This window comes from Sciurus carolinensis, chromosome 16 (assembly GCF_902686445.1).
Source record: "Sciurus carolinensis chromosome 16, mSciCar1.2, whole genome shotgun sequence".
In the NCBI taxonomy this organism is placed as follows: Eukaryota; Metazoa; Chordata; class Mammalia; order Rodentia; family Sciuridae; genus Sciurus; species Sciurus carolinensis.
In genome coordinates this window covers 4189348-4215087 of record NC_062228.1, presented here as the reverse complement: position 1 = coordinate 4215087, position 25740 = coordinate 4189348, and the positions used below count along the sequence as shown (strand labels likewise).

General features: G+C 48.1%; 1 protein-coding gene across 1 annotated transcript in view; it reads left to right on the top strand.

Annotated features, from left to right (window-relative positions):
* Positions 1–25740, top strand: part of Cdh13 (cadherin 13) — an 899199-nt gene that overhangs the window by 868853 nt on the left and 4606 nt on the right. Inside the window, exons 12-13 of the mRNA XM_047528617.1 lie at positions 22082–22315; positions 24682–24900. Coding sequence (XP_047384573.1) covers positions 22082–22315; positions 24682–24900 — 453 coding nt within the window. The remainder of the gene's footprint in view (positions 1–22081; positions 22316–24681; positions 24901–25740) is intronic.

The following is a 25740-nucleotide window of genomic DNA, read 5'->3' as shown; positions in this document are numbered from 1 at the left end:
GTGGACCAGTAATGGAGGAAGGAGAGGGGGACCAGGTTCTGGAGATGTCCCACATGCTGTGAGGGGGATGTGGCACTGACGACGTGGGGGCGGGGCCGAGTGGATGGGAGTCGCGTTAAGCTCAAGTGTCTGTTGAGTCAAATGCAAAGACGTTTGCTCTCCTGTTACTCCTAAAGCCAGCTGTTTGTAGCTGAAGACTTAGTTTGGGGTCCTTGCATGTCAAGGTGACTACTCACAGGGCTCAGCGCAGGTGCCCATCCTCACACTCAACAACAGTGGACCCAAGAACTCCCGGGCCCAGTCTCCCCGGGCTGGCTACCTGCACAGACTAAACGGGGGCACACACATCTACGAGGGGAGCACACAGCAGGGACGGCTTCACAGGGAAGCCAACCCTCAAGATGAGCCTCAAAGGGCGGGAGGACTCAGGTAAGTGGGGGACAGGAGGGGAAGCACCCCAAGAATATGGAACAGGAAATCACAAGCCGAAGGGAGTGAGACAGGGAAGAGGGGAGGAAGGGTAGTGCCCCCTGTGGGGGAAAACATAGAAATAGGTGGGAAAGTCGTGTCTTCAAAGTATCTCCGGAGCCAGAGAGTCACTTGCTAGAACAGGTAGCCACCGACCCCGTGTTCTTGAGGAGAACGGACCTGATGAAATAGCACCCAGAGGGTCGCCTCTGCAGAGCCGGGCCAGACGCTGCCTTGTCCTGGAGACCCAAGGGTGAATAACAGGTGGGAGATAATGCCAGGAAAGGGAAGGGGCGTGCCGTGGGCCGCGCAGGTGGCCCGGAAGAAAGGCGACTCTGGAAAACGGCAGAGAGGAGGGAGCAAAGCCTGCAGGGTCCACAGCTGAGCTGGGCAGGGCGGGCGGCTGAGACAGGAGGATCGCCTGAGCCCGGGAGGGCAAGCCCAGCCTAGGCAACAGAGCGAGACTCCGTCTCAAAAAGGAAAAGAAAAGCGAACAAGAACGCGTGCTGAAGATAACGCGAGATACAGAAAGGCGGCTGGACGTTCCTAGAACTCAGGAATCGCCCGTGGACAGAGACGGCCGCGGTGTGAGGAGGGTTCCCGCCCTGCCCTGGGGGGTCAAGAGGGTGTCCCACGAGGAGCTGGTGATGGAGGACTGGAACAGAGGGAGGGAGAGCACGGCTAGGGAGTCGCCCACGCAGGAGAGAGGGAGCCGTCAGGACAGGAAGGCCTCCAGAGGAACAGGTCTCCACGATGCCGGGGGCCGCGGGAGGATGGCAGCGAGCCACGGGTGTCCGAAACGCTGACAAGCGAGAAGGTAGGTCACAGGGCAGTCCAGGAGCGATCCCCAGCTCTGCCCTTGCAGAGAAGCCTCTGGTGAAGAATGCCACCGGGGGGCTGGGAGGAGGCCTTGCAAACACCCTCTGCGATTAGGATTCACAAAACAGACAGACAGCTAGCAGTGCAGGACGCTTCCGCTGTTGCCAGAAATGAGAGGCTTCTTCCAGTCATGCAGTGAGGTCACACTGAGTGTGCATCTGTCCACCAATGTCACGGAGACCGAAGTCATACTTTAGACATGAAGAAGCAGACACAGAATTCAGTCGACTTTCTCAAAGCCGTAGAATAAGGGTTTTATTCTCCAGGGCTGGGCACGCAGCTCAGGGACATGCAGCTCAGAGCCCTTGCTCACAGGCACAGGGCCCTGGGTTCATTCCCAGCACCACAAAGAGGAAAATGAAGTTCCTCCTAGGACATCCTTGTCCTACCCTTCGCCTCTTGCTTCCTGAACCTTCTGTACAAGTCCTCTCTGAAAGCAGCTGCCTGGCTTCACACTCTACCACGACACTCGCGAGCTGTCTGGTTTGAGGAAGTTACTTACCTGTCGGGACCTGATGACTCCTTACACCCTAGTGCTTCTGCAGGGGAACAGGGCGTCACCTGTCTTCCCAACAAGCCACACACGTGTGAGCTGCCAGCGCGCAACCGTGAACGCTGGTCGTCCACTTGGAGGCTTGGCTTCCACTCCTGGAAAACAAGAGCAAAGCCTTCTTATACCATGGTGGTGGGAACCGGGAAGGGGACACGCCTGGCCTCCACCCCAGTCAGGGGTCCTACTCCTCACCAAATGGGGGTTCTGGAAAAGAAAGAGCGGAGCCGAGAGGAGTACCCCCAAGACCCAAGGAAACCACAGCCTGGAACGTACCTCAGGTCCAACTCTCCTAACACTAATATCAAACAAGGAAATTCAGAATCCCGTATCACAGATGTTTCCGAAGGACTGAAATGTCCCTAAAGAGGCAAGTAGAAAACAGAGCATTCATTAACATACAGAACCATCCTTGGGCACGAGGATCCTGAACAAGGCCCAGAAGACTTGGGAACACGAGAACAGAGACTTAAAAGACCTCACAAATCAGAGTGACTTTTGTGTAAAGGCTTCTTTCTGTCACTCAGGAAAACATCTCTAGGTGTCATGTTTAACCAGGAAAAGCCTACACCTATTAGATCAGAGTTGTTAGTTCTAATTGATGTCTCACCTTTATCCAAGTGAGCATTTGTTTTCTTAATTTTATAGAGATTCAATTTGTTTGATGGATTGAAAGAATAAGCATTTTTGTCATTAAACACAAGGAAAGCTGAATCCCTTAACTTGATTTTCTCCCAACTAGGATGTCACTCAGGAATCTATGCCAAAGTGGGTTAAGATACAAGGCTGCAGGAACTTACACGGTATAGTAAACCAATGTCCCCAGCTTAAAACTAGGAAAATGCAGGTAAATCCTAAAAATTAAATGACACAAAAAATTTTCATTATAAGGGCATCTGAGAGCTGCAGAAGCAGCGAGGCCTGAGCAAACTAAACACGGAATGGGGTGAACCATTCTGACAGCCGCCTTTTCCTCTGGGTATCCTCTGGTTCTGGGTGAAAAGAGTCAGGTTGGCCCAGGCAGAGGCCCAGGGAGGGAGAGGGACCAGACACACTCACGAGAGCCAAGTGAACTGGGGATACAAACTAAAAACCTGGGGAGATTTAAACACGGGGCCACCTTTTCCCCAGGGACAAATGGCTTTCCAAGGACAGAGTGAGGTCTCCCAGGGTCTCACAGGAGTCAGAAGCCACCCAGAGGAAGAGCACCCTCCTCAGACACATGGCCATTCTCACCTCAGATACCTGCCAGATTGTGAAAGTACAAGGGGTTGGAGGGTAGGTGGGGGGAGGGCTGGAAAGCTGGACTGTTCACGCTGAAGGACAGAGAGGAGTCTCCTGGAGCCATTCAGGGCGACACATGCAAGACTGTCAATCATGTTCCAGGAGCACCAGAAGGTGACCAAGTCTGGTTAAACTTGCAGCCCAGCTTGACCCATCTCAATCCTCAACTGAACCGGTGAAGCCGGTCCTCACCCTAACTGGCTGACACAGGACAGAGGAAAGCACATAGCAGAATGTGTCACCTGGCACCTCCGTTACTCCTTTGTACATAATACCCCATTTACAATGTTTTTAAAAAATCGCTAAACCTATAGAACAGCAAGGACATGCAACTGATGATCAAGAGAAAGGTCAGACCAACAAGGACCCAGATATTTAAGTTGGCACCCGTGGGCCCTGAAATCACTATGCCTAACACATTCAAGGGACTGGAATAAAAAACTAGATGAAAGCAGAGTGACGTATACCAGAGATTCAGAATCCAAAAGAGAGAATGAAATGGATAGTCTAGAACGGAGATACATTTCATCTGATGTTAGAAATTCAACAGGTGGATTTAACAGTGCAGGATTTGTGACCTGGAATATGAATCTACAGAAAACCCCCTAAGCAAAGCACAGAGAGAACAAAGAATCAGAAAAAAAATCATATAAGAGACAAGTGGGGCATACATTAAATTGGAGTCACAGAGGATAGGAACAGGAAAATGAACCAGAAAAAAAATATTTGAAGATAGAGTGTCTGAGAAGTTTCTAAAGGGAATGTGAGACATCTACCTATTAATTTAAGACATTTAGCAAAAAGAACCAGGGTAAATTTGAAGAAAAACACATTTCAGGAGAGGTTGTCAAATGGATCAAACCCAAAATCAAAGGGAAAGTGTTCAAAGCAGCCCGAGATTAAAACAGACATTTGCATCTGGAGATGTAGCTCAGCACCAGCGTGTCTGCTTAGCATGCAAGAAGCCCTGGGTTCCATGTCCAGCACTGCAAAGAAGAAAAAAGACATTGACCTGCAACAGAGCAGTAATATGACCGATGGCTGACTTCTGAATAGAGATGATGAAGTCCAGCAATGAATAACATTCTCTGAGTAAAGATAACTGCTGAATTAGTCAGATTCCCATCACTAGAATGAAATGCCAGGGACAATTAACTTAAAAGAGAAAAGATTTATTTTGGCACACTCATAAAGAGAAAAGGTTAATTTTGCAGGTTCCAGTCCATGACTGATTGGTGCCATGATTTGGGCCTGTGGCAAAGCAGCACATCTTGGCGAGAGCACATAGCAGAGCAAAGCCACTAATGTCGTGGGCCAAGGAGCAGAGAGAGGAAGAGCAAGGGACTGGCGTTCCAGTGTCCCCTGCACCACATCCCTATGTCCTCAGGTCCCCACACTGGGCCCCACCTGCTAAAGGTTCCACCACCTCCCAATAATATCACCCACAAACTAAACTTTTCACATACAAGCCTTTGGGGACACTCCAGATCCAGAGTATAGTACCTGCCAATCAAGAATTCTGTAGGCCTCCCATTCTTCCTTCATAATGAAGATGAATTAAAGACCCTTTAGACACAGAAAGGAAACAAGGGACGGTGCTGTAAGCAGGTGTTTTTTACAAAAGATATTTCAGACAGAGGGGAAATCCCAGAGAGACATGGGAATGCAAGAAGCATACATAAAAACAGAAGGTAAAATATGGTGAGCTAATAATTATACAGCATGAGGAGTTTAAAATATTCACAGAACTAAAATTCATAACGACAATATCACAGGAGGCAGTGCTGGGGAAGGCAGAGAGAGTCAGCTCTGTGACGTCACTAAAGATGTGGGCACCGTGGTATCTCGTGTCAGACTGGAAGAGCCAAATATCTATACCACAACCCTGAAGTGACCACTAAAGAATAGAAAAAGAACGCAAAACTAACAAATTAACAAAAGGGAAAATGATTAATTCAAAGAAGACAAGAAAGGAGGGGCAAAGAGCATTTTTTAAATGAGCCAAATAAAAAAATAGCAATAAACACTAAATATAAACCTAGTTATGCCACAATTAAATATCAACTGATTAAATACACCAAGATTATCAGATTATTTTTATTTTTGGTGGGGGGGGGGGTACTGGGGTTGAACTCAGGCCACTGAGCCACATCCCCAACCTTATTATGTATTTTATTTAGAGACAGGGTCTCACTGAGTTGCTTAGCACCTCACTGTTGCAGAGGCTGGCTTTGAACTCAAGATCCTCCTGTCTCAGCCTCCACAGCTGCTGGGATTACAGTGTCACCATGCTGGATTACCAGACTATATTTAAAAATCAACTACCTACACGTTACAGGACACACTTTTAGTGAACACATAAAAGAGAAAGCGCACCTTGATAATACTATACCCCCAAAAGGCAGCCTGAATGCGGATTTTAACGGAAGAAACAAGACAAGAGACCAAGTGACCACATCTTGATGGTAAGGGAAGCAACTGCAGATCAGATGCCACAGTCCACAACCCTACATCTGGGTGCCCCGGCAGCACTGGTCAAAGTACGCAGACAGAGGATACAAAAGAGAAGTGGAGGGACCACAGTCCTTGTGGGTGCCGTCAGCACCCCTCACATTCCCTGAGAGCAGAGCAACCAGAAGCCAAGACGCAGAGCCCTTGAGAGCACAGCGAATGAGCCTGATGGGATACATGCACAGAGCTGAGTTCAGCAACCAAACTCCTTCCTCTCAGGCTCACGAGGAAAATTTTACCAAAGTTGCTCATGTGCACAGATATAGAGAAAAAGCTAAAAGTTTAAGGTTTTAAACTGCCATCATTTAGAGTATCTCTCCCAGTCAACAAAGCTAAACCCTAAGATCACAACATAGCCATCAGCACCCCAGCTGCCTGAGCATGAACCACCCCCTGCGCACAGCTCGCAGGTGGGAAGAACGCTGCATAGGAAACACCACGGAGAGAAGAGCAAGAATCTCAACTATCCAACGTGTAGGACGCGCAGTGCTCGGGTGGAAATTACAACAAAAACCTACAAGACAAAATCAGTTGGTCCTTAGAAAAGATTTCATAAAATTAATAAATTCACATCAATACGGACATCTTGCTTTTAAAAAAGGTAAAATTCCAAATTACCAATATCAAGAATAGGAGGAAATGACTATAGATGTTGAAAGAGGAGAATACTGTGAACAGATTTGTGACATGAATTTGGCAATTCAGATGTGAAGTTTCTCAAAATGATGTCAAAAGTTACCTAAGAAGAAATAGAGAAACCTTTAATAACTCAATATGGGGGAAAAAAATCTGTTGTTGAAACTTTTCACAAAGAAAATTAAAGGTCCAGATAGCTTCACTACAGGTATCCGAATAATTAAGAATGAAAACCACCAATCTTGCACACTCTTCCAGAAATAGAAGTAGAAGTAACACTTGGCAACTCTTTTCAGGAGACCAGGTTTTGTCCAAAACCTGACAAAAATCTTATGAGAAACTAAAATTACAGACCAATCTCATGCATGAACATACATTTTAAAATCTTTCACAAAATATTAATGAACTCAGCAACATATGAGCATCGTAATAGTTTTATTTGAAAAAAGTCTACATTGATGCAAGATTTAAAAAAAACAAACAAACAAACAAAAAACCTTTGTCAAGCTAGGAAAATCCCTCATCTGATACAGGTTTGCAAGAAGAGCTGCTGTTTCAGCAAACATCCTGCCCAGAGGTGAGATACTGTACGGTCCCCAGGGGCTCGTGTCTGGGTGCTTGGTCCCAGTGAGCAGAGTTTGGATCACTGATGAATCGGTTCATTGATGGGGTCCCAGCTGATGAATGTGGGCAGGTGGGACTAGTTGAAGGGAGCAGGTCCTGGGGTGTGCTCCCAGGCCCCTTCTCTCCTTTCTTTCTCTCTCTCTCCCTCTCCCGACTTCTCCTCCTCCTCCTCCTCCTCCTGCTTCCTCTTCCTGCTTCCCTGAGTTAGCAGTTTTCCTCTGCCTTGATGCTCTGCCTCACCTCAGGCCCTGAGCAATAAAGCCAGCCGACCATAGACTGAAACCTCGGAGACCACAAACCAAATAAATCTTTCCTCCTTGAACTTGTTTTTCTCAGATATTTTCTCACCGTGATGGAAAGAAGTTGACTAACGCAAATACTAAAAAATTTTCCCTGAGGTCAGCTCAGCCCCAACCAGAGCAAGAAGGAAAGTAAAAGAAATACTAGACTTGGGAATTAAAAGAAATTTTTTAACAGTATTGGGGATTGAACCCAGAGCTTACACATTAGGATAAACACTTGAAGTACATTCCCAGCCCAATAAACTCTTTTATTCACAAATATTTGTGAAATGTGTATATACATACATACATATACACATATGTGTGTGTGTATATATATATATATATATATATATATATATATATATATATACAAGACAAAATATATATATATATATTCATATTCCTACATACCTAAAATAATCCAAAAGAATGTTAGTGAATCAAATAAAAGTTTTCAGATGTTGTGGGGCACAACTGAAGAACAGATCGATCACCACTGAGAAGTCCAATTCGAGAATCTTTATTAACCGGCTGCTGACTATCTCACACAATGCTCAAATAGCTATTGGGAGGACAGCCCCCAGCCTAGGGTTGCAGGGGTTTTTATACCATAAGTAAAGTATGTCAGTATATTAATCATAAGTGGCTGTTGCTATGATTCAGAACTACAAACTAATATCGTGAGATCTAAAATCATAAGCAGAAGGGAAAGTAGGTCAAAATGGCCTTAGTTGGGTATAAGTTAAAGAACCGTTACTAACATTTAGACAATTGTTCTCTGACAGGTACATTGTCCAAGAAAATAGAAACCAAAAAGAGAACAATTTTACATTATATAAGAATTGCCATTTTGTGTTGCCAAACGTGCTATGCTAAGAAGTCGTTGGTGGGTACAGAGGTGGGGCGTTCCCATGAGAGAAGCATTTCCTGCATGACAGTCTCAGGGTAAAATGGAGTCTGTCTGGTCATTGCCCATATAGCCTGACCCATAACATTCCCAAGGAGTCAAATATGTCAACCCGTCACAATGTGAGCTCAATACATGTAAAATTAATTATTTTTCATACCCCAGCAATAAATAATTAGAAAATAAAATTTAAAGCAATACTATTTGCAATAGCATCAGGGACCTCAAATAGCAAGGTATAAATTTAGCAAGCGCTGCCTAAGTTCTCTACCCTGAAAACCACCAATGACCACTTTAGAGAATGTTTTTGTCAAATGTACACAAATAGGTAGTTACAATAGGTTCATGTTCACACAACATGAAGACCCAGGCTGTTGAAATGTCAGTTCTCTCCAGCTGACCCAAGGAAGGCCACACCAAGAAAAGTCCCAGCAAGTGTGGTGGTGGGGAGACAGACCTTGACCAGCAGACCATGGAATTTACATGGAAATACCAGGGGTTCAAAAGAGCCAAGGCAAACTTGAAGGATAAATGGGAAGAATTCACCACCTCTGTCCAGATCTGTCAGGAAACAACGGTCACGAAAACTGTGTGGTCCTCCCACAAGAAGCAGGAGCGGAGGCAGTGAACGGGGACAGAGGGTCAGAGGAAAGCCTCGCCAACGCCGTCCGGCTGTGAGGAGGGCGGGTGCCGCAGTGCAGAGGGAACGCGAGACCTTGGCGACCTGCAGCGCTGCGCTGAGTGGGTCAGCGTGCCCGAGAAGGACATCCTGGACCCCCTTCAGCCCCGTCCAGCAACCAGTTCTAAATATGTCACAGAGCAAAAGACGAGAGGTGAGACGCCACCTCCGTTAGAAACGAGAGAAGCGCGTGTCCTCAGTGTGAGCAGAGATGTCTTCTAGTGAGACACGAGAACCGCTGGTCGAGAAGCAGCGCTCGAGAAGAGGACTTTATTTTACCCAGAGGAAAACAAAAGCTCCAAATTCTGAGCCCTGATCCACAGTTTATCACAGTATTTATAGGTTATTTGACATTATCTCAGACCCATCCTGTCATTGGGGTTTTTCCTCTTTAAAAAAAAAAAATTCCTAATCTGTGCAGCCGAAGGCCTGTGCAGGGTCTGTCACATGAAGCTGCTCAGAGAACAGAGGAGAGGAAACAGCTCTTCACAGGCATCTCCATTCAGGAGGGAGGAGTCGGAGTCTTGGGGCAGAGACTGGCGACGCATAAGGTAGGGAGCCAAGGTTAATTAGGCTCCCTGGAGAAAGGCTGAGAGAGGGGAGGGCAACCGACCCCTCCCCAGGCATGGGTCTCTTACCATAACGTTTCTGCAATTTCATTTCACAACCAGGTCTGGTTTTGCCATCACGTCATGACCTTAACATCCAGGGTTTGTGTGTTAAAAGGAAGAACTTCCTTTCATCCCGTGATGTCATTAAGACGGTGAATTGCGTGTCGTGGACCATGCCTGGGTTGGGAGGTCTGGGGAGGTTCTGGGAACCAGCGGAGCACAATGTTAATGAGCTAAAGGAGGAGATATCATGGTACCAAAAAACCCTACAGTCTGGAAGCAAAAGACAACCCAAAGAAGAGTAGGCAAGAGGCTGAACAGGTACCTCACAAAAGAGGGCCTACAGATGCCAGTAAATGCACAGGAAGATGCTCTCTTTAGTTGATGGAGCAGATACAGATCAAACTATCCTAACCTAAACTAGCCTGCAAACTAATTGAGGAACTGCAATAACACATCTGCAAAACAGCTGAAATGCAAAGGTGGAAAATCCCAGGTGCCAGAAAGGCTGGGACATGAGCAGAGCTCTCCCACAGCTGCAGGTATGCCTGGTACAAGACCTCTGGAAACAAAGTGCCAACCGAAACTGGGTGCATGTATCCCCTACTATCCCAGAATCACTCACCAAGTACCATATATCCAGTGAAAACTGTGTTCTCCAAAACTCGGGTCCAGAAGGCTATTAACAGCACCACCCATAAGAACCGCAAGTTGGAAGTTATCCAAATACACAGCAAAAGTACAAGGACAGACTGTGGTGTGTTCACATGCCAGCATGTACCCAGCCACAAAAGCTATTCACAGAGACGTCTCGAAACATAAGGTTGAGCAAAGGAAACAAAAAAATCACGTGCTGAACAATTCCACCTATGAAAAGATGGAGCTCAGGCAAAAACGCATCAGAGCCTCAGACGACCTGGTGGATGAGTTCCTTGATGGGTTAGTGCCAGGGTGTGTTCGTACTGTGGAAATTCTTCAAGCTGTGTATTTATGGTACGTGAACAGTTCCTGTGTTGGAATAGGAAGAGCATGCACCTGGTCAGCTGGAGCTTGTGACCTTTTGGGCATTCTCTGATTACTACTTACCCTATGGACAGGCTCAGCATCTTATTGTCCCAGGGAAGGATGATCCTCGTCTGCTGATAGAAGAACCAATTCTGCCAGAAAGGACAGCGATAGAATTTCTACAGAGAAAACAAAGCAAAGCATGCCCTCTGCAGTCCCCATAATGCTTTGCAAAGGGCGGAAGTGACACCATCATAACTTGCTACCCACAGTTCCACTTGCTAAGAACAGTCGTAAGACAGAACCACAGGAGCATTTTCTCTTAGGTTCCTCTCGGAGGTTAGAACCGCGAGATCAGAACGAACTAACGCAAAAAGACAGACCAGACCTGAGGTTCACAGAAATAGACACTTCAGATGTTTTGACTTGGGGCCTCAAGGACAGTTGACAAAGTCTAGAATCGTGCTTCATTAGCAACATGGATATTGCCTAGGTTATAGATGAAAATTTGGGGAGGAGGAGATGCTTTGAAACCAATTTTCTTAAATTGTTATCAATTTTAATGAGCTACAAATTACATCAGAAGCTTTTCAGCATAATTGAAATGCTTTTGTTTTGCTAAACGGGAACTTCCTATAGTTAAATGATTTGGTGAGGAAAGCCTTTAATCCTATACATTAGTAAGATATGACCTTTAATGTTGGCAAGCATTTTATCTTTAGAGATGAATATCATCATTTGCCTTATGTGGTCCAGATTTTCTGAAAAGGTTAAGATAGTGCCTTCAGAGCACAGAAACTCTTACTAAAGACTTCAGTGAGCACAGAATTGCTGCCCTGTCTGAAGAAAGGAAAAATAATAACTGTTAGGAAAATACCATGCTAGAGAAAGAACATTCAGGAATGCAATCAAAGGCAACCCTTTGGGGGATGTGCTGACCGTGAGCCAAGCAGTAGCAATTAGCACTGGCCACATCCCGGGGTGAGGACTGCCCTGCTCAGGCAATTACCAGGAGGGTCAAATGTCAGTCGCACTGCCTCCTGTGGGCTGAAAACTGTCACGAGCCATTTCCTCAACACTTCTGAACCCCACTGGGGTGCTCCGAGCCAGGGGAGGTGGCTGCACCACCTATTTCCCTGGTCCCGCGGCCTCCTCCTCACCTCTAACTGTATCTGCCACTCCTCCTTTCTGGGAATTGCATGGGGCTCAGCACTTGGTGACGGTTACTAGATACGGCCCTCGTACCATAACAACCAAGTTTGTTGACTCCAAACAACAAAGACAAATATTTTGCTCTGATTACATCCAAATATCCTTGCCCAGCACCCATGCTATGCAGAGAATTTTAAAAGAAAAAGAAAAAATACATATACCTCTGTTAGTTCTCCCTATGGCTCAATGTATATGCAGTAGGAAGTCTGTGCCATGTTCAGATTTCATAAGAAGTCTCCCCATGATTACCAAAATGATTACCAAAAGTCTCGTGTTCTCCTTCTATTTCCATCTGAAAGAGCAGGGAAGCGATCACATTAAAACAAGCCAAATTACCCCTAAATTCAGCAGCCAGTTTTCATGACTTAGCAACTTGTATAAAGTATGTGCGGGTCTGTCAGTGAAAAATGTGTCTATCAGGAAGACACACAGATATAGAACAAGCATAACAGCTATAAAATTAAAGTGGAATCGGCTGTGATCATGATTTTTCATAGGCTAAGATATTTCATGTCCCAATCTGTCTTTTCCTTCCATCCCCTGTATGATAGATGTTCTGAAAATACCACTGATTCTAAAGTGAAATATTGTTCAAAGTACATTCAGATTGATTAAAGGAGAAATCGTGCTGTTTGGTCCCACAGAGGAATGACTACTGGACCCCCCGAATAACAACACCCCCGCAAACAGGGAATCTGAACTTCAAAAGAAGCCAGTCTGTGGTCTTTCTCTTTATGTCCATCAACCAAGCTCTGGTCTGCATGAGGGACACAGGAAGATCATTTAGATTGATTCTACTTAAAAGATGCTAGTTTGGATAAAATCAAGCCATTAGTTAAGATGGCAACCCAATTAAGCCAGCTTAACACCCCTTATCTCTGCCGTTATATTAATTGAGGAAGAAAAATAAATTGAAAACCCAGCCATCATTCCTTGTTATTTCAAGTACAGCAAAATATCAATCAAGTTGGGAATACTAGCTACAATTCTGTCACGGAGAAAATGGCCCAATAAAAGGACTCTTGAGTCTGGTGCTAGGGAGGCTGCAGTCAGAGCTGTCTGGAGGAGCCCACACCCCATGGCCATGGAGTGAGCCTGGCTCCCAACCTTAGCAGCATGGCTAGGGCAACTGCACCGTCCAGCCTCAATGCCCCCACCTGCTAAGCTGTCGTGAGAACTAGAAAGGTCCTCACCTGGTAAGGACCCCAGAAACATTCGTGCTGACTTGAGCTGAGTCGTGGGCTGACTTTCCGAACTTACCTTCACAAAATCATCAGCATCCAGGCAGACAGTGACACACCATCTGTGACCCTCCAGTGGTGATCTTCCCAATTTTCTATGAAAGGGATGAGCCACAGAGCCCTCTGCTCACAGCAGGGCACTACATCAGAAAGTTAGCCAGAAAAGGCCAATTTCAACCCACCATTGATTCAGGGAACATGCCTCCAGCTGACTAGGGAAGTTTAAGCCTGTGTCCAACTACCTGACAGCAGGACATTTCCATATTGACCAGAAAAATCAGCCATCCTAAACATAATATTTTCATGCATTTTTATGGGAAAGAAACTGATTTGGGCATTAAAATACTGTCCATCCCACATGTACACCAACTCAATTCATCCTGCCTAAGTGTCCCCTGCCCTGTCCTCCTCTGCACTGCCCATTGCCCCTCTTGGAAACAGCTTGGCGACCGCCCAGTCCCCAAGCTAGAACCCATGCTCCATGAGGCTCTACCCACCGCCCTAGAGCTGTCCTCCATATCTGGTCAGCCTCTGAAGCCAGCCTCTGCTCTGCCTTCCCAGGCCCATCCGCGTCAGTCACACCACAGTCCTGACCTCCTGGTGGCCGTGCACACTCCCCTCACTTCAAGTCCTGCGGCTCTAGCCTGCCCTGCTTTCCATCAAAGCCACTGTCCTGCTATAATGTCTTCAAGCTTCTCACAACACAGCCGCACCACTTCCTCCCCTAGACAATCTGCATGCTTCCCACCAAGTGTCCTAGCTTCCGGCACATTCCAACGCCATCGTCCCGAAGTCGGTCCCCAGGCAGCTCTGTGCCATGCCTCTGAACTCTTATTTAGCGCCACCTCGCCCCTCAACTGAATGCCAGTCTGCGTGTGCTGACGTACCTGCTCCTGCATCTGCCGTGACCTGTCAAAGCAGGCGCCTGTACCCTGTTTATTGTGCATTTCCAGTCAGGCAGAGTCCCCGTAAATGACTATTGACTGAGGATAAATGAAACTGTCATGTTGAAACATGGCCTCCAAATCAATTCTTCCCATTTATTACTTTCTCTGAAGTTAGCAGAACAGAAACAAAACAATGTCAAAAAATTAAATTTTAAAAATTAATAAACAGTTTAGGTTCTGATTATTATCTCTTCTAAAAGATAGAAAGTCCGAACCACGTGGATAATTGCTTCAGCTCTACCTCAGGTTACCACATGGGGAAACCTGGCATTCATTTTGCAAACTTGTTTTCTCTCAGGTTCACTATTAAATTTTTTCAATGTGTATGCTTTCTAAAATGAAATTATCAAGCTCTCTATTAACAAAGCAATAGAAAAATGCTTTTGAATTTTAAAAAATGAGGTTCTTGGCCTATGGGGCACAGGCTAAAAATTATTTGGAAAATACTGGTGCTAGAGCCGCACTAAACACAACCCCAGGAATAAAGAAGCCATCCAGAAGGCAAGCTGAGGGAGAAGACTGCCTCCCGCTCAGCCTTCAAGCAAGGAGGCAGGCGTGTCTGGAGTCCTGTTCACATGCGGTGAGAGATCTGGCTTCTGATTGAAGGCTCAACAGAAACACGAGGAACCGGGGGCCGTGCACAGCCCTGCCCCTGCCACCTGCCCTTGCAAGCAGGTCTCAAACCCCAGCTGTCCCCCTCAGCCTCTGCTCAGCAGCCCACATCTGGACCGTGGCTCCTCTTCAGCGGGTTTGACCTCCTGATGGTTCTCCCAAAACTGAGACCTTGAGTTTCCTAAAGAAGCCAGCAAGATGTCAGCTGAAGTCCCCCCTCATCGTCCTAATGTGGACTCCCTGCTCTGAGTCACAGATCTGCCCCACCATATGCTTTTCCTCCCCCAAGCAAGGTAAGGGAAGCCTTGGAGTCAGATGCCCAGTTACATAGTGGCACTGAGAAAGACCCTGAGGGCCAGACTCCATGGAGCTCGCGGATGGGCGTCCTGTGTCTGGCTTCCTTCAGTCCACTCTGCACACAGCAACCTCACCTTGCACACCACCCCACAGACAGCCACTCGCACTCATGACCCCAGGTAAGGCACGGGCTGCATGCCCCGGCACCGATTCTAACGTAGACAGTGGGATGATGCGTGGCTCTGTGAATTTACTAAAGCCAGGTCATTGTCAAAGTAAACAGAGAAAAGGATGTAAAGTAGAATTGGGGAAGAGATTCTTTAATCCCTGTGTAACTTTTGATTTTAACATTTCCTTTCTGATTATTACAGCAATCGTGGTTATTGTAAAGGAAATTAAAAATAGAAAAAGATATTAATTTAATGTTAATTACCTGGAGAGAGAGTCATCACTTGGGGTTTAATATATTCCCTTCTAATCTTTTTCCAATCATATATACATTTTTTAATTAGGATCATACTATTAGTCATGTCTATCAATGATGATATACAAAGCCTATGCATATCATTTCTGAATAGTGGAACCTTCCAGAAAAAGCTCAGTGTTTTTTTGGCTAAGTGGAAATTCTGCTTGGTCATGATTCTAAATAAAATTCCTGAGTTTAAAAAACAAAAAGAAAACCTGCCCCATTTCTCCTTACACTCACACAGCATCAAAGCAATGCAGGACAGCTGTGCCACCCAGGCTGCTTTGGGCCCAGCTCTGCAGCCCCCCTCACCGGGCAGCACCCCGTTGGACACGTCAGCAAGGGAAGCAAGAGAGGCTGCTCTGACCTTTTTGCCTGGTGCTCTGACCACAGTACCCAACATTGAAGCTGTGAGCTCAGGCTGCAGAATAACTGCAATTGCCAGTTATTCCAGTCTATGGAGCAGCCGGAAAGATCCAGGAAGGGAAGATGTGTCATTAGGCAGCAGCCTTGAGCAGGTGATTGGCTGATGTGGTGGCACCTGGGACAAGGAACTCAATGCTTCTGAGTCCCCAGTCTCCTTTTGTGGAAAATGAGAGAAAACTGGGAAGTAGGACCCCAGGTGCCCAAGGCAGCAGCCCAGCTGCTTCGCTGGGACCTCTCTCGGCCTAACCAAAAACTGGGCTCAAGTTCTCCAGGTTCATCCTCTGCTGTCCTTAGTCATACCACCCTGCTTCTTATAGAAAATGCCAGCCCTGCACCTCAAAACCAGGAGCCCGAAAGCCTCAGGGTGAACAGGAACCAGGCCCACAGGAGCTGGTCAGGCCAGGAGTGTGGCCACAGCGTGCCTGAGCCCAGCCACCTTGTGGGCAGCTGCCACAGCTCACCAGGAGGAAATCAGCTAAGTTGTCTGCACCAAAATCAAACCATGGGTCCATTTGTCCCATCTTGTCAGGTGACATGCCAAGGTCATCACACACTGTCAGTGCTGAGTGGGAGCAACAAAGCCCAAAGCCGAGGCCAGGAGCCAGGAAGACAGCAGCAGCGTGCCCAGGCCAGGGAGCAAAGGCACCTCCAGGTCTTAAAGTCACATCCTCCATCTGGAACTGATTTAGTCAAAGAAAGAGTGACCATGGGAAAGAAAAGGGTGCCCGCCCCTGTCTGGCAGCACTGTAGGCGAGACACAGCATAAATAGCACAGGGCGGCACAACTGGGGCCCTCCATCAAGAGCGACAGGCCCTCCCTGGACGCGGGTCAGACAGAAAGGGGTCTTCCTGCTGAACAGCAGGCGCTGTCTCAGGTCGCCTCTCAGCCTTCACTTTATCATTTGGAAATGGAATTTGACGGGGTTTTACGGTGGGGGGAGTTCAAAACACCTCTTTACCTCTCAGCCGCGCCGCTGTGCGACAGAACCGCTAAGGTCGTCCCCATCACTGAAAGCAGGTCCTTCTGCTGAGAAACCAGTGACCAGAGAAAAGAGGGCGGAGCAGCCGTGTGCTCACTGGCTTTCCCATGACTCCCAACAGGAGGAAAGAAGGCTGAGCAAGGCCTGGTGAGAGGGCGGAGGGAGCCACCATCAGGGACTGCAAAGCGACTCGGCGAGGAGGGAGCCGGCTGTGCAGGACGCCAAACTCTAACAGCCAACAGGCCACAGCCGGGGAAGGACCAGTGGTCGCCTTGAGAGGCCGTGCCCCTTGGGAAACCCTCAGGTGGAAAGCAGGAATTGGGAGAACCTGCACGACCCAGAGATCCCTTGCTGGTTTCCACTGCTTGGTCAGAGGGAATCGGGTTTCTCACAGCGCCAAGCCAGGTCAGCGGAAATCCCGGCACCCAAGAGCTTCCGACCACAAGCCCAGCACACATTTTTACCAGACTCTTTGCATGACTTGTGGATCAATCACACGTTCAGTTTTGTCCTACAAATTAAAATCAAGTCATGCTTAAAGCAATCTCTTTAAATTACTGTTGAAATGGCGCAGATCCTACTGCGCAGATCCCCTGGTGTGCCGTGACTACACTTACCCGTCATTTTCGGAACCTTCTTTCACGGATGTGCTGCCCCTCACCTCAGTTCCCTGGCTTGGCCTGCCCTGTGCCACACCTGGATTGTCACAGCCAGATCCCCGGACATCTGAGCCTGTTCAGGAATGTCAGGACGGAAGTCACAGAGGCAGAGAGGGCTTTACCCAAGACCACTGCATTTGAAGTAGCAGCCACTGTGGAAAACAGGGTGCAGTGCCGTTCCCCCTGAAATCGAAGAATCACCATACGATCCATCAGTTACTCTTCTGTACGTACACCCCAAAGAATTAGAACAGGAACTCGAACAGATTGGGTGTACCTAGGCACACATCATCATCGTTCACAATAACCACAGCTGGAAGGAACCTGAAGGTTCATCCACCCATGGACATATAAACAAAAGGAATATTAATTAGCCTTAAAAAGAAAGGAAATTCTGACACCGCCCAGGTGAACCTTAATGACACAGTGCACGATGCTAAGTGAAATAAGCCAGCCACAAAAGAGCAAAGTAGAACTGTATTGCTGGGAACAGAACAGGGCCTTGAGGGTGGGAAATGGGGAGTCTAATGGGTATAGAGTTGCCACATGGGAGGAGAAAGTTCTGATGGAGGGTGTCGAGAGTTGCAGAACAATATGAGTGTACTTAGTGCCACCCTATTTACACTTACAAGTAGCTGCGTATGTTATGCCACATAATAATTGCTGAGCCACAGGACGCAGAAAATAGCACGTGGTCTGTAGAAGGAGGCCTGGACTCACCAAGTTCATGCGAGCTTGTGTTAGTCAGCTTTCCATTGCTGTAACAAAAATGCCTGAGAAGAACAACTTAGAGGCCGAAAAGTTCATTTGGGACTTGGGTTTCCAAAGTTCATTGCCCTGGGCTCAAGGTGAAGCAGAACATCATGGCAGAAGGCATGGCGGAGGAAAGCTGCTAGCTCATGGAAGCCGAGAGCAGAGGAAGAGAGAAAGTGAGAGAGAGCAGTCAGGGGTAAGATACAGTCCAAGGCCATGCCCCTGGTGACCTGCTTCCTCCAGCCATGACCCACCTGCCTTCAGTTACCACCCAGTAACCCATTCAAATTATCAAATCCATCAAATGAATTAATCCACTAATGAGGTTTCAGCTCTCATAATTTAATCATTTACCCCTGAACATTAGCCAACATGTGAGCTTTTCAGGGCATACCTCATATCCAGACCATAACAGAGCCCAACCTGAAACTCCTCTAGGCCTCAGCTCCAACATCCCTGAGGTGAATACACCTGTGATCCAGGGGTCTGAACTTGCACCAAGCCCAGGTCTGCACTTCCGGTGTCTGTGAAACCCTCCCATGTGAAGGTAGGTGTGTTCCCCTGGAGTCGGGGTCACAGCCTTCCTTAGATCCCCACTGAAGACCCACTGGCTGGAATGGTCCATCCCTCAGGGTCTTTTCCGGCTCCTAGCGTTGTAAAGACAGAAGCCCTGCAAAGAGTCACAGCCCTCCCCACATTAGAACTCGGACACCCTCTGATCTTTAAAATGCCACCCTGAGAAGACAGCCCATGGGAGCGGCCCAGAAGGGGAAGCAGCCTTCCACCACATGCCATCCTTGCAGGTTTGCTCCAACCAAGGCTTTTCCCTCTTCAGGTAGAAAGTCCAGGCAGGAGGGGCACTGCCCTAAGGAAGCCTTGGTCCTGAGATTGGTCACAGAGTTGTCCCACGGGCAGGGACTGCTGATGGGAAGGGAGTGAAGGAGTGAGGAACTGTTGCTGAATAATAAATATCTGAAGAATGCTTGGATGCTCCCGTATTTCCTTAACCCAGAAACTCTTGGAGCCAAAGGGGCTGGTGAAGGACCATCACACATGTTCTCAATTTCACCTGAGGTTCAAGCGTGACTTTTCTCCACCCTGGGCACAAAAACATGGAAGAACCTCTTTCCCAGAGGATTTTGCAAATCTAGTCTCTATCTCATCACCCAAAGAAAGGAGCTCATTCTTCTGACTGGAGAAAAAAGACATCAGCGGCTGGCCTGGGAATAACGCATGGGACATCGAAGACGGTGGGGTAATTATGTTGAGGAAAGGCTCGTTCTTCTGGCCGTATTTCAAATGCTGGTAATGCCTTCCCATCCATACTACCAAATGACTTTCCTTTGTAATATATTCAGAGTGAAAAAATGTAATGGATTCTTCTGAGATATTCAATTAGCTCAATAAAAAGAGAAAAATAATTTTTCAATAAAGAAATTTAGCCAAATGACTAATGCTGACAGTGAAAAACCAACTTCAGAGTAATTATGCATTTCTTTTGAGTTTTCTCTAACAAAAGTTGATATGCCACCGTTAGAAACAGCCATCCCTCCAATCACTAATTCCATTTGCATTGCTAGTTCAGCGGGTTTATTGGAATGTTTACTCTGAAAGTGTCTCTGGGTGTTGATATATTTATATCTCTGCCAGCCCCAGAAAAGCGCATCTGTCCTCGAAGCTCAGGACTCACCGCTCAGTTTCCCTCAAAGCAGTTTCCTCCCCAGTGAAAGGAACCACGCTCCACCAGGACTCCAGGATCAGTCCCTGAAGAATCCTGTGGCTTCCCTTGTTCCTCATCCTCTGGGGTTACCCGCACTTAACCGTTGATGGTTTCCTCTTCTTACGGTTCATCTCCTCTGTCTCTTTTGCAGAACCACCATCTGCCTTTAAACTTTGGGGTCTCCCAGGGCTGCACCCCACAGGCATTGGGCACTTTCCCCTTGGATACCTAGTTGGCCAGAAGGTCTTACAATTTCTGTGCGTAGACGATTCCCTGCCTCCAACTCAGCTCCCACTCCTCCCAAGCTACACGCTTCAGCACAGCGTGTTGGTTTTGAGGGGCTGCAGCATAAATCTGGGCCCACGTGCTTCCACCGGCCTCTGCTTGTCCCCTGGCAGCCCCAGCTGAGCACCTAAGCACACAGGCACTTCCCCCCGTCAGGTCACTTACCCCATCGCCACCACCCTGTCAGCAGCCTCTGACATCTCCTATCAATGTTTTCTAAAAGTGACTGAGATTGTTCCACAACCTTCCTAAAATAAGCCTCTGGTGGCTTTGTGCAGCCCAGGGAAGCTGCACAGGTTCCCATGACCACCAAGGTCCTCCTGCCCCACCTGGCCTTTCCCACATTCCCCCCTGCCACCCTTCAAGAGACTCTGCTGTGGAGGGGCAGACCCGCATGGCACCTGACAGTTGTGCACAGACAGCCACCAAGGGAGGGCTCGGCCCTCAGCTGCCTGGGCCGGGGGGTCCTCCAGGTTCTCCTCACTCCCGGGTTCCTCCAGGCCCCCGTTAGGACACAGCTGTAGGCCACAAAACCGCTGCGCCTCAGCACAACCCAGGCTGCGGCCGTGGCCCCTTTGGGCATTACCTGCATGAAGGCCACGATATCCACTCCTTTTACTGTCCGTGTCAGTGAGAGACTGAACCTAAAGCGTTCCTGTTCAATTTGCCTGCTGTGTGCCTGAGTCCTGTCCCCTACCTTCGCTCAGAGACATGCTACCTGGCTGACCACGTGACTCAACATCTCTGAACTCACCATGCATTCCAAAAACTAGATGGACACAAGATAAAATTAAGCTGGAAGTCTGAGGAAGTGCAGGTAAAGATAAGAAACATAAGTTGGGTTGGTCCTGTCTAGTTCCACTGGGTAGAATCACAGATGCTGCCCAGCCTAGGAGAGTTCCAACCCGATAAAGCCGTCCAAAGCTGAAGGCAGTTTATTCCCCCACTGAACGGACATCGCAGGGGGCGCTCGGAACACTAACCCGCCTATGGGGGTAAAATCATTTAAACAAAGCCGACTCTGTGACACAGAACTGTGTAGCTGTGTGATTTATGGAACACCGAAGGCAGCAAACAGGACAGGGCGGGTCTGCGCCCTCACCATCAGACAGTTGGAGGGCGAGACCACAGTAGACTGCTACCGATTTAGGGGTGCCTGGGATCCTTACGGGAAAGAGCCCAGTAGTCACACTTAGAAGCTGTGTCCTCTAGAGTTGACTCCAACTTGTCTAAATTGAAATTAGAAACTACTGATGAATGGTTTTTCCTGAGAGCAAACCTCGAATGCACCTGTGAACTTAAGAGTCAAGCTGAGTCTTACTAACATTCAACACCCTTCCTTTAAGGGAAAAATAGGTGATTAGAAGGGCGTCTTGAAATAATGGACCCTAAGAGAATAAACAGTTCAGGAACTAACTGAAACATTAAAGGAGAAAGGCTTTAAAAGAGGTTAGCTCACGAGGGCTCCTGCACAGCCGCCAGCCCGCGATTTTACTCATCATCACCGACCTGCCCTCCAAATCTGTCCTGACCTGAGGTTTGGCTGCCCCAGCCCCCATTGGCCCCATCAGCCACCTGAGACCCTTTTCCTCCCAAGAGGGGAGGCCCCTGGCTCCACCGTCGCCCTCTGTAGTTAACGCTCTAGCTGGGGTCCAGCCGCTCCAGAGCACCCTCAGTTCCTCTACCGGCATGCCCAGCCTCCCTGCCGCACCGTAACAAGCACCAGGCTTCCTAGACCAAACGCCTAACCTGAGAAGCAGGGAAATGCCTCTCATGTGTTAAATGACTTTTGGGTCAAAAACTCCACATTCCAAATGCAAAGGATTCAGCTGGAAGAATTTCAATCAATGGTTCTCAAATAGGATTTAAAAAAAAAACCATGGTAAACCAATACACTTTATACAAAAGGTGCAACCTATTGTTAGTCCTTCCTGAAACTGTTAATAATTGTGGCTACAAAATGCACTAAGTGTGCGCTGCAGAAGGACCGGGAGGTAACCCTCAGGTTCGCCAGCTGCCTACTAAACGCCTTGCCCCTTCCACAGGCAACCCTCCGGCCACGGGCACCGGGACCTTGCTGATAACCCTGGAAGACGTGAACGACAACGCTCCCTTCATCCACCCCACGGTGGCCGAGGTCTGTGACGATGCCAAGAACCTCAGCGTGGTCATTTTGGAAGCATCGGACAAGGATCTTCACCCAAACACAGATCCTTTCAAGTTTGAGATCCACAAGCCAACCGTCCCCGACAGAGTCTGGAAGATCTCAAAGATCAACAGTAAGTGGCTGGAAACTTGCCCCTACTTGCAGCTTGGAACTCTGCCTCTCTGCTTCTCTTTCCAAACACTCTTCCTCTCCTACTCTCTGGGTTCTCGGGGTTTAATTTATTCACACATTGTAGAATACTGACAGTTTCCTTTGGCTTCCTTTTTTTTTTTTTTTTTTTTTGGTACTGGAAATTGAGCCCAGGGGTTCTCTCACACTGAGCTACACCCCAGTCCTTCTATTATTTTTTTTATTTTATTTTGAGACAGGGTCTCTCTATGTCATTGAGGCTGACCTCATTCTTGTGATCCTCCTGCCTCAGCCTCCTGAGTCCCTGGAATTACAGGCATGTGCCACTGTGCCCAGCTGGACAGTTTCCCTCCAGCAATTTAATCCAATCCATAGAAATACTGAATATGAGTTTCTTATATCTGCAAACACGCAAGTTTTCTCTTCTGCTTCCTGCCCTCTCTTGTGCCATCCGTTCCCAGCATTCCCTTACTAATCTGTAGTCTCTGCAACCCGCCCTGCCCGAGGGGCCAGTTGTAAGACGGTGGCTCTGGGTTCTCCCTGTCTCCGTGTTGTTTTAATTGAACTCCACACATTCTCCCTGTGTACCTGCCTTGCACAGAATACTGGCCAGTCACCCCAGGCTTGAGCCTTCGAAGGCCAGGGCTGCCACTTCTCCCCACATGTCTCTTGGCTCAGGGTCTCCCATCCCAGAGACACAGAACTGTGAACTTTCCCCAGCACTCTGGAGAGAGGCTCCAGGGAGCACCTGCCTTCGTGGGAGACCAGGAACAGAGGGTACTGAAACAAGAACCTGCCAGGTCTTCAGCCCAGAACTCCCCCAGCTTGGCTCCACCACCTTGGCTTCTGTGGTCACCGGGATCTTCTCCCATGTCCTTCTTTCTCATTCATGAAACTTACAAGGCTCTTTCTCCCAGTCTTTCCACGTTTGACCCATTTATCAACTATCATCTGCCTTATTGATTATGGGGGGTCCCTTTTCCAGTGCCTCACCCACTTTCCTCAGCAAATGTGAACCAAGTTCACCTTCTAGAAAAGAAACCAGACAGGAGTACATCTGATGAACCCTCCATCCACTGTCCTTCCACGATGAACTTGCCCTGCTGTTGACCTGGTCAACATTTGACGTCACTAGTAGCATTGTTAGGGGGCAGGGAATGGCCCATTTCATTATGTTTTGAAACTGTGCATAGACTTTTCTATTAAAAAAACCTCATATCTGTGATTATAGCCCTATCTCATAGCTCATGTTATTAGGACCTCTCTCATGCTATTGATTCTATTTGCCTGTTAGTCTATTTTATTGCTCTTTAAAGAATGAATTCTGTTCCACTGATTATTTTTAATTAAAACAGCCCTCCCCTTGTTCGAGGGTTCGGCTATACGTGCTTGTTTCTATGGCTGCAGCTGACTCTGTAATCATCACCAGTTCTTTCCAGCTGGAATTTTCCCATTCAGGAGTCTCTTCTCGACATCCCGGAGTTAGTCTGCCATTCGTCACTTTGGTCACCTCCTGCTGAGGATGATCGTCCTTGGATCATGTTCTCACTCTCGTTTACCCTCCTGAGTTATTTCAGAGATGAAAGACTCCTAAACTGACTTTGTTGTCCCCAGTTTCTTTTCTGAATATTTGGCACCAGAAAGGAGCCATTTGGGAAAATATCATAGTCATCGTCTGCGTGACTGAAAGGAGAAGAGCCCCAGGCCCAGGGACAGGACAGGTGGAGGCCACTCCTGAGTGTGGCCCAGTGGTCAGGGCAGGTCCTCCCACACTCCTGGGATTAGGGGAGGAGAGGGGAAGCCCAAAGATCCAGTTCCATGTGTGGACCTCACCACACCTAGGGTCATGGCCAAGGATGGACAAGCTCCAGCCATGTGTCCGTCTCCATGACAGCATGTGGCGTCCTGCTCGGGTCCGGAGCGGTAGGTAGGTTTTCCCATGAGCCTTCCAAGTGTGGAAGGCGATCTCTGCGGAGATGGCTGGATAGGTGAAATAAATACCCAGGAGGAGTTCCTGGTACTTAATCATTTTCACGACAGTGGCCCCTCAAACCCGGTCATAAGAGCTCCAAGGCGTAGACCCTGTAGCAATAGAAGCATCCATCCCAGCACTGTCCCGTAGGGGAGCCACCAGCCACCTGTGGCCACCCGGCATTTGAAAGGTGGCTACTGCCACCAAGGAACTGGATTTGTACTTTGATTTGGTGACAGTGAATTTAAATGGGGACGCCCCACGACTGTGCTTTCAAACACAGGCCTGTCGATCGATCTCGATGGCGAGTTCAGCCACCAGACCTGTTTCCTGTGGAAGAAGTCTTACCTCCCTCCGGGGCCTCCTTGTCTTCACAGATACACACGCCCTGGTAAGCCTTCTTCAGAATCTGAACAAGGCCAACTACAACCTGCCCATCATGGTGACAGATTCGGGGAAACCACCCATGACCAACATCACAGACCTCAGGGTACAAGTGTGTTCCTGTAAGAATTCCAAAGTCGACTGCAACGCCGCGGGGGCCCTGCACGTGGGCCTCGCCTCCGTCCTGCTCCTCTCACTCCTCGGTCTCGCGTGTAAGTCGGCCTGACCCCAGTGCGCGTGCCGGGGGAAAGGGACGTCACCACCGTCACGAGCCCGTTTTTATTTTTTGTTTTTCTTTCTTTTTTTTCTTTTTTTCTTACATCTCTTTCCAAAACAATTCATCCCAGGGGAAGCATTCGCCTCTGGTTTATGTCTGTACGATGGGTGTTTCTGCACGTAAAATGCTCCAGCTAACGTGTGCAGGGGCCTTAGCCCCGCCAGCCTGCAGAGCTGTCAGGCACTGCTGGCCTGCAACCCAGGCCACCACAAAACTCCCTGCAGATGCCACTCAGCTGGAGCTAATGAAAATGTGTCCAGGCGGGTGACTGGCCCGCAGGGCCCTCTTCTCTCCCTGTCGTGCAGAATGGCCCTTTACAAGGTTGAAGTAGATGCTGCCCCTTTTTAAGAATGGTCGTCAGAATCCACGGGTGGAGGCCGGTATGAGGAAAGATAAAATTTATAATCCAACACAAAAGAGACTGGGTGGCCTACAAAGCCAAAAACACTCACTTTTCAGGCCTTTATAGAAAGGGTGCCGGTAGTAGTCACTGCCTGCTTTAAGGCATCCTCCATAAGATGCCCGTGGACACAGGCACAGACCACATCTGTCACACGGTGTGGGAAGAAGCAGGGTTCTCTCCTCCCCTCAGATAAGATTCAGATCCAAGTAGACTAGCCCTAGCCAGGCAGCTTTCTTCCCTATTTCCTTCATTGATTTGGTGATTTGATCCCCTTCAGAGATGAAAACACCACCCCTAGAAAGGTCCCTGGGCTAGTGAGCGACGAAGCCCGGGAGTGGTCATCAGACCCCTCCTTTATAGAAGTAGATGAAG